Source organism: Osmerus eperlanus, chromosome 6 (assembly GCF_963692335.1).
Source record: "Osmerus eperlanus chromosome 6, fOsmEpe2.1, whole genome shotgun sequence".
Lineage (NCBI taxonomy): Eukaryota > Metazoa > Chordata > Actinopteri > Osmeriformes > Osmeridae > Osmerus > Osmerus eperlanus.
In genome coordinates, this window is record NC_085023.1 from 4,987,145 (window position 1) to 4,996,507 (window position 9,363).

The 9,363-nt window shown below is 44.2% G+C and overlaps 1 protein-coding gene across 2 annotated transcripts in view; it reads left to right on the top strand.

Moving 5' to 3' along the window:
- wu:fc17b08 (ligand-dependent corepressor) overlaps positions 1-9,363 on the top strand; it is a 29,798-nt gene that overhangs the window by 4,424 nt on the left and 16,011 nt on the right. For both annotated transcript variants that reach the window (XM_062463090.1, XM_062463091.1), the window contains exons 2-6: positions 5,578-5,643; positions 7,256-7,335; positions 8,061-8,193; positions 8,436-8,750; positions 8,982-9,078. In XM_062463090.1, the coding sequence (XP_062319074.1) occupies positions 5,578-5,643; positions 7,256-7,335; positions 8,061-8,193; positions 8,436-8,750; positions 8,982-9,078 (691 nt within the window). The remainder of the gene's footprint in view (positions 1-5,577; positions 5,644-7,255; positions 7,336-8,060; positions 8,194-8,435; positions 8,751-8,981; positions 9,079-9,363) is intronic.

Below are 9,363 nucleotides of genomic sequence, written 5' to 3' on the forward strand. Positions count from 1 at the left end.
TGATTGTTATTGTTGCTGTGTTTGGGGTGGCGGTGAGACCGAGAGGCTTCTGATTGGGTGACAGCTACCAGAGGGGGAGGGAGAGCAAGAGCAGAGTCTTACGCTAGGGACAAATCGCCTGCATGATTGCAAAGTGTTGCACACAACCTACCTCACTACTTGAACGCAGCCAACTGGGCAAAAAAACAAAATCCCCACGATGGAGCAGAACATTATTCTTGCCGCCTCGGGATATCACTGTAATTGTAATTTACATGCAAAGAATTGCGAGCCGGCACAACACTGGATGTTTTGATACTTCCGGACAGGTATTGGATTTGATTCACGCGTTCAATATACCCGTCACATGCGCAACGCGTTGCTGGGCAAAATGAATGGAACTTCCCGCGCAACACGGCGATATTGCGCAGGTGGCGTGTCCCCGAGCGTTCGACCCTAAAGGCCAGGGTAGAGAGGATCAAGGAGAAAGGGGCAGATGAGAGATGAGGAAAATCCAAACGGAGGGTGGTGGGGTGGGGGGAGAGAAGGATAAAAGCAAGAGGAGGGAAGAGAAGGAGAAGATTAAGAGCTGCCAAAAGGGAAATGGCTCTGCAGCTATATGATGACATGTTTGCATACTATTAACATTTGGAGAGAGAGAGATGCTGGTGTGGTCAGTGTTGCAGCGGTTTCCTTGTGGAAGAAAACGGTGGCTTCATTCAAGCTGTTAGGGTTCTTGACATTGTTGCTCTTGAACACGTTTCTGCTCACACAGCTTCATAATCAGCCAAATTCTTGTCTTCTGTCAAGTCAAGGGTGTTGAATTATCATTGATGTTTAACCAAATAACCCATGTACAGATGCACTCGAGAACCGCTTTACACACACACACACACTGCTAACAGACACTGTTCCGCAGCCCTGCTCATGCACACATGCTCGCGGGAATCCGTTGCACCCACGTGTGTGTTTTTCTCAGCGTTTGTTTATTCTTTCGTCAGGGGTTTCTGGGAATTGGGGCTCGCCCGCGGAAAAATATCATGTGAATGTCTGAATTAGCGGGGTGAATCCTTACTCAACCAACGTCTTGATTAAACAGGTGCCTGGTGGCCATGGTTACTCTCACCCGTAACATTTCCTGTTTATGTTTTACAGGAAGCAGCATGCTGCAACAGAAACAAAAAGTTGCCTTTGGGCCACTGAATGTGGTTGGCTGCCAGCATCGCTCACTTAACCGTGTAGGCTTAGGCCTGGTTCCTTTATACTACACTACTACATATGGTGTTCCACTAATCCACTGTACCACAACCAGGGAAGACGAGATTTCCAGCAACAAAATCATGATCTAATATGCTACACACACACGGTAAAACATGGGGACTCTGTAGTAGTCCTGAAGATTTAGAGTGAATAACGTTGAAACCCGGCCTAAATGGTGCGATCCGCGTTCATTAAATAAGCTTAAGTAGGTTAAGGTTTGGATTTCGGGCCGAAGGGCATTTGTTACTCAGAGCCCACTAAAAGGGGATTTCGGTTCTTAAGTGCTGCTGGGAAGGGCGAGGGTGTCACTCCAAATCTCTCCTCTCTACTCAGTCCTGATTGGTGGGAGATGTAGGTCAGGAGAAGGCTAAGGGAGATTGGGATTGGGCAATGCCTTTACTCTAAGTGAACACACACACACACACACACACACACACTGACATGGTTGATCTCAGAAAGGACAGATGATGGGGGGGGGGGGGATTTATAGCCTGAAGCACACAGTTATTCAAAGTATCTAGTCATCGCTAAGCAAGCCCCCGGACGAATATTACGACGTTTAAGTTTGTGTGTGTGTGTATGGTCAACGTGGTGTGCGTTACAGCTTCACCCGACCTCCTCTGCAGTAGCCAGCCACCTCCCTGCACCTGAGTGCTCAGCCAGAGCTAAATGGAGAGGTAATGACAGCGTTGCCATGGCGTTGCGATCTGTGTTTAGGTATGCAGGTGAGCAGTGCGAGGCTGTGGACTTCAGAGAAGGGTCCGTGGGCAGGCAGGCTGTATATGGTGGTTTTCATAAAGGAATAAGCTGCATCGAGGTATTGCGTTATTAAAGACGTCTCTAACACTTTACTGTGGGGTGTACTATGAGCTGTAAACGCGTGTTCCGTGTACCACATGGTTCTGGTTTTAGGGATCTTTTTGATACGGGCGTGGAACCGATGAGTTCTGAGATGGTCACTCTGGTACACTGGGGTTCACACACCCAGCCTCATCTACTGGAACTGAAAAATGTATTTGAAGCTTGTTTAAAAAAAAAAAGAAAAAAGACAAAAAAAAAAAATATATATATATAATTATTCATATATATATTATTCATAATATATATATATATGAATAATTATATATGAATAATTACAATTGAAACATGCTAGCTGGACTTCCATGGCTTTCATATTGTCTTCCAGGATTTTGCCTTTAATTGATTCCTCTTCCTTCAAGCTTGACTTCTCATTAGAGGTTTCCTTTTATGGTTATTGGCTCTCCGCTTTCTCATTATCACTCCGCTCCTCACCTCTTTACCTCGCGCTTAGTTAATATCATATCTCCAGGCTATCTTAAGTACCATATATCCAGCTTTGTGCTGCAGGATGTGAATGTTGGCCTAATTCATTTCACTCTATAGTTAATTGGCTAACGATTTAGCCTAAGCTTTTGCACCGAATGGTCAAACCAAGGAAAGACTTCTAGGATAATCCAATTGCCAAATGTTTGTTGGATGTTGTTGGCGATGTGTGTGAGTGTGTGGATCCCAACCACGTTTTCTCTCTGTATGTGCACTGTTATGCTTATGAAATGTCATTATTTTCTTCTCCCTTTGCTTCGCTGTCTGATTGAGCATGGCAGCTACACTAGTCAGCTTCATCCATATTTGATCTCCAGTGCATGTCCAGGGTCCATGCTGTTTTCATGCCTTGTTAAGAAACCCGACGATTGGTTTCAGACATGTAGACCCTTCGTAAAACTAACTGAGGTGTGCTTCGTAACGTGCCGTTTGCAAGTCGTCCTTCCAAAGAACGATGGGTCATTTCTCGAAAAGAGGGGCTTTAAAACGCGCCTCGTGTTTAAGGACCCTAAAAGAGTTCCTGAAGAGAATGAGTCGGATGTGGTGGCCGCCGGTCTGTCAAACCCAAGTGGATGACCTAGTTTCTCTCCACTGCCTCGGAAATATTTCAGAAATGGGATTGGAGCGTTGCAGCTAAAGTCCTGAGCACTAACCCAGAAACTGACAAACCAATACTCCAGCTAAAGGCAAGGCTATGTTTCACCGAACCTCTCTTGTGCTCTTTTACCCCCCCCCCCCCCCCCACACACACACAGATTCTCTTTTTTTCTTTTACTCTCTTTCACTTACACTCTCTCTGCTTCTCTCTGCTTCTCTCTGCTTCTCTCTGCTTCTCTCTGTGTCTACTGTTCTTAAGTGGGGTGGGGGGTGGGGGGGTTGCATTTGGGTACGGAGGCTCGGAGAGAGAGAAGCATTTAAGTGATGACAGCCTTTGATTAGATTCACTCTTGGTTGAGGAAGGAAATGGATGCCGTAGGCTTATGGGTCATGTCTTGCTTTTTATCATCGTTGAAAACATTAGTGAGTATGATCTACTTCATTCAATCAGCGATGCGCCCCCCTCATCCCTTTTGAACAAAGTCTGATTTGTGCCAGTGAAGATAACAACCTGGGTGTATTCTTACGTTCACAGACTAATGAGCGACACATTCCATGTAGGATAATATAGGATGGGTTTGTTGGAGCGATCTAAAAGTACACAAATTTAACTACAGAGAAGGGTGTCCTTGCATATATTTTATTTCCCTTATCTATATTATTAACCAGTGTTGGGCTACTACATAATACATGCATCTATATGCTGTGGATTTGTGACTTGTTTCCAGAGCTTGCTTTGTTTTGTAGGACAGGATCTTTGATTTAGGTTCAGTAAACAGATGTTCTCTCTGACCTCTTTAACGCTCCAGTGCGTCTATCTGTTGTAGTTTAGGAGCAGCTATGTTGACCCAATGGCGTGATAGTATGGATTGTGTGGGCTTAAAGAGACTGTATGTTGTAAAGAATGTAGCCAACATAGAATATATAGACTGTATAGAGACTGTAGACTGCATATAGACTGTACATTGACTTGGATGCATGGAACATGTTGACTGTACATAGACTGTGGACTGCATACTGTACATAATCTGTAGACTGCATGTATAGAGATTGTTGTAGACTACATGGACTATCGACTGTACATAGACTGTTGACTGCAGGCTGTATAGAGACTGCTGTAAAGACAGGAGGTTTAATGGAGGCTTTATAGAGACAGTAGTTTGTATAGAGACTGTAGTAGCCAACATGGCATACAATTGACCAGAACAGCTGACAGTGTAGGCTTCACATAAAATGGTGCCTTTTGAAATGTTGCAGTTTTGCAGATAATATACTGGGTGTTACAAAGGAATAATTTCAGCCTCCAATTTTGTAATGGAGGACTGGTTAGTTCTGCAGCTGTGGAACCTTCTATGCTGGGTATGTGGATCCTCCAAATATGTTGCACATTTTTCGAACAGCACCACTTTTTAATATTTAAAGCTTTTCTTGGTTGGCCCCCTTGTGTCAGTAGTTGAATCCAGTAATGTTACTTATTTCCGATGTTATTGTAGGATTGAGCCATCCCTACCACAGTCAGTAAGTGTTATGACTTAACCCTTAACCACACAGCTAGAACCAAAGACCCTCTTACCGTTCTACCAACAGTGACATCCATCAATGGATAACAAATGTAGACCCATCAGACAGGGTTTGAAATCCTGTCAAAGGAATGTGTCTTTGTTGAAGTGACAGGTGGGTGGAGTTTGGGATTTTGTTAGGGGACAGCCCATTGGTTGCCAAGGGTGGCAGAAAACAATTGAGGACCGCTGAGCAATTTAAAACGACTTCCTATGGTGACCCAGGTCAAAGCCATATTATGGTTAAGGGGGTTGGGGGGGTGGGGGGCTATATTCAGGCTCCTTATTTCTCATCAGCCAACCATCTTTCTTCTGACAGGCTGATTTAAGCTCTGCTACATACTAGTACTCCAACTCTGTAGTTGCTCCGGTTGCTTGGCAACTGCAGGACCTAGTGCATGTATTTACTGTTAAAATAAAATCTGGGGTGAGGGCTGTTAATGTGTGCTTTAACAGGGCTGGAGAGCAGGTATGAGATGGAGGGGGGGGGGTGGAGAATAGGTTTGCGGAGGGGGGTTGTGGAGATTAAAAGGATGTAGGTGTTGGATGGGTGGTGCTCAATCACTGCAATGCAGAGTAATTGATATACTTTCTTTTAGGGAGCAAATTATATTGGGGCCTCTGGGTAGTCAGAAATTGGGCAATCTTGATGAAGAGTCAGTCTTCTTAATGGCACGCACAAAATGGGGGAGGGAATTAGTTCAAATTAAGTTATTTTAATTTATTTTTGACTTGAAGTGAATTTAATTTGGAAAAGTGCTTGTTTTGGTTTTTCGAGTTTGAATGACTTCTACTGTTGCTATAGGTGTGTTAATGAGGTGTTTTCCCCTCTCCTCAGGTTTTGAGAGCATTCTGGAGGGCTTGTTTGGGCCTGGGCTGGTAGAAGATTTAACATTATTTAAAGGTAAGTCAACATTGTCAAAAAAAATACACAACAAAACCATTTGTCATTATAACTCTGTAATATATGCAAGCTAGTGTATCACGACACACACACAAAATCTGTTTCTGGATTACAAGCCTATTATTTAGTGAGTCCGCCGCGCGTGTACGAATTTTAGTAGTGTGGTTTGGACAATGTAGCACCATTGTACCATGTTGTACCCCTCTGCATTCTCCTGTCTCCACAAGGCAGTCCTCTGGCCAGGGAGACAGGGGGCATTGTGCTCATATGAAGTTGGTGTTTTGGCTGGCGCCCGGCCAGAGTTAAAGTCTGTACAAATCTTTCAGATATTTTGACAATGCCCCAATGCTACCAAAACAATGGTGAGCTTTATTTGGGTTTTGATGACCTCTTCTACAGAGATGGACCCTTTTTTTTCAATAGGAGCACAATACCAATTGTTTTTAGTTGTTTACAAGAGTACAATTCGAGCCATCGAACGAGTTGCAGAGACGATAATTAGAGATGGCATAATATAAGAAAACACTGTGTAGTTCCTAGTCAAATCTATAAAACCGGCTACGGGTCCCTACCATAATGTTGCTACAAGGAATCAGAAGCAACCCCCAAAAAATGCATGCCTAAAGGAGGAAAGCAACTTTTGAATACCTCTATTCAGTAAAACTGCCTTATGATGAAATGATGGAAATAAAAAGAATTCCAGTATGTGCTTCATCTTATCACAGTGTCATTGTGTTTTGGCAATTACCATTTCTAAATAACCTATTTAAAGCTTATTCTATCTGCTTATCTGCAATCTGCTTATTCAACATTCCTACTAAGATGCCTTTGACTGCATTTGTGTGTGTAGTCCTTTTGAACTACCTAAGGTCTTTCACCATATTGTGCTGTTCTCAATTAAAGTTGTTTTTAGCTGAAGGTTAACCTGGTGCACATACATAACCATGGCAACCGCTCATTCCACATGTAAGCTGGAGCTGAAAAAAAGGAATAAAGAAAAGTGTTTTTCAAGACGATTATTCCGGAAGTCTTCATTCTTAATTGGAATGTGAAGCTCATTGGTCAAATCAACATGTCTCCTCGTTTTCTTCTATATTTATACACTCTTGCTAAAGTTTTAATGTAAACAACAGATGCTCCCATATTTCTATGAAGGCTATAACTTGTAGCTTGCGAACGTTTAAGCGTTTCTGGGTTTTATCTGTATGTATACATGCTTGTTCCAGAAAGCTATTCAGCCCATGTTATTTGGCCATGGCCAGCCAAATTGCAAGCTAGCTAACTGGAAATGGACACTCTGGGTCTACGAACTATTTGATCTGATTGGAGATTACACTCACTGTATCTTGTCCATTCTCATCAAGTGTCAGTGTCCAATCAGACACACATTCTCATATGGCGTAGGCTCCTCTTCATCAGGCAGGGCTGGCAAAGTAACTGATTGCACCATTTACAATACCATTGATCCAGATGTCTGGGATTTTTGTGAGGTTTCAGAAGATGTCTTCATCGTGTTAATGTTTTCGTTTTTTTATATATATTTTATTTTATTATTTGATCACTGTGTACCATTCCTCATCTGAACTGTACTCTTTTTCTTTTGGATCTACAGATTGTGAGCCTGAAGGGGTGTCAGATTGGTCATTTCATGAAAACTGTCTGTTCTGCTGTTTAAGACGAGAGAAAGTGAAGGTAGCGTCTCTTTTCCCTCCTGTACTTCTCTCTGGAATCTGTGTCCCCACCATCTCACCTTTCGCCATTTAACATTGCATGCTACAAGAAAACACCACAAAAGCCAGGAGTCTTATCTTTCAGTTGGCAAAGACTGTTTTTAGGAATGGTGCAAGGGTTAAACTGAATCATTCACAAATCCCTTCACAACAATCTGCCTTCTAAAACGGCCTTTTCCTTGTAAAAGCAACCAAAAGAACATTTGGATTCAAAAAGCCTTCTAATGGATGTCAACTGGAGAGCAGTTCTGCTGCACAGTCCCTAGCAACTGCCCTGATCCATTGAGATGCATAATTTTGCTGACTGAAGCTTTTCCGTTTGTGAGTGAAGATTAAAAGAAGGAGCTTCCATTTTCTGTTCTCTTCCGCTCATTGGCTTACTGCTCCTCACTAACCCATGAAACTCACCCCTTAGCTTGCCCTGTGTCAAATCTGTCACGTCAGTATTCATAAGCCATATATAGGACTTTTTCTTTCTCTTCCTTGACTTTTGTTTTTGCACCAGAAATATCTGCCACTCCCGAATGTTGTGATGCAACAATGTCGAAACTCATCTTAAGCAAACATTGGTTTTATAAGTCTGTCAGTGTTGATACCATTCATCCAGCTTATATTGATCATCTCCAGTGATTGTTCCGGTGTGCCAAATGACCCTCTTTTATTTGTCTGCTTTTTGTGCTACCCCAGGAGCATCTGGTTGGCCTTAGCAGCCAGGAGCCGGACAGTGAGTCCAAACCTCTCCTAGGAAAGGAGCAGACCAAAATCACCAGACTTGAGAAGCAAGCAGAAGAGTTCCTCACTGCAGTCCTCTACAAAAAAGGTACTTCAACTGTCCCAATGGATGATTTCCTTACGATTCCACTTCAGTAGGATTCACCTCCAAGTCTTCAAACTGTTGGTAGATAATCCCACATTGTATGGACACAGTATGATGGATCTCTCCATAAAGAGTCTTCTTCTACAATGTCTTAAAATATCCGTCGAAGTCTGTGCTGGGAATGTGTGGAGTTGCAGGCCACCGTTGTGGGAGATGTTTACCATGTCTGTGGTTCTCTCCCCCAGATGTCCCTAGCTTCTCGGACCCGCACATTCCAGTAGTTGCTCGGGAGATCATGCAGCGAATGATTCGCCAGTTTGCTGCCGAATATACCTCAAAAACCAGCTCCTCTCAGGACAGCCCCCAGCCCCCCCAGCCCACCACAGACCAAAGCCTGCCGCGCCCTCCCTCGGCGGTGCCCCCTGCTGTCAGCCCAGGGGTTACTGCAGCTGCCTCTGCACACAACCAGAACCCCGTCCTCAGCAAGCTCCTCATGGCCGACCAGGACTCTCCGCTTGACCTGACCATCAAGAAGCCCCCGGCCGACACCAGGGAACAAGGTGACCACGGGGTCCTTGGTAGGCTGGCGCGTGTCACACAAGCGCTGTCCCTTTCCCCTTAGTAGCAGAGAGACTCACCTCACCAGTTGGTTTGGGCCTTAGTCTTTGTCACTTTCTCAATGTAATGCCATTCCGTTAGAATGAAACAGTTATGAATTAAACTTCTACTCCTGTTCCTGTTTGCCTCTTGTACCGACCTAAGACCCCTGACCCCCCCTCTCTTCTTCCCAGATGGAGTCCTGGACCTGTCCCTCAAGAAGGGCCAGAACTGGACCAGCCCTCACGTCCGCAGCCCTCCCCTCTCCCAGGCCACACCCACGCTCAGAGGGTAAGAGCAACCTGTGTGTGTCTGTTTGTGTGTGTGTGTGTGTGTGTGTGTGTGTGTGATGGTAGGGATGGTCTCATAGGGACTCCATGAAGGGCCACCTACCTGCTAAAGATGACATCATATATTCTGGTGGGGGTGTTGAGTGTGAACAGGAACAGTCCCCCCCTTCATGCACATAGCATATTCACACTGTGTTTAAAAAACATTTTTATCAATTGGCAATTAGGACCAGATTCCACCGAAAACATGGATTTGTTGACTGGGTCCGTTAACTTTGATAGCCTT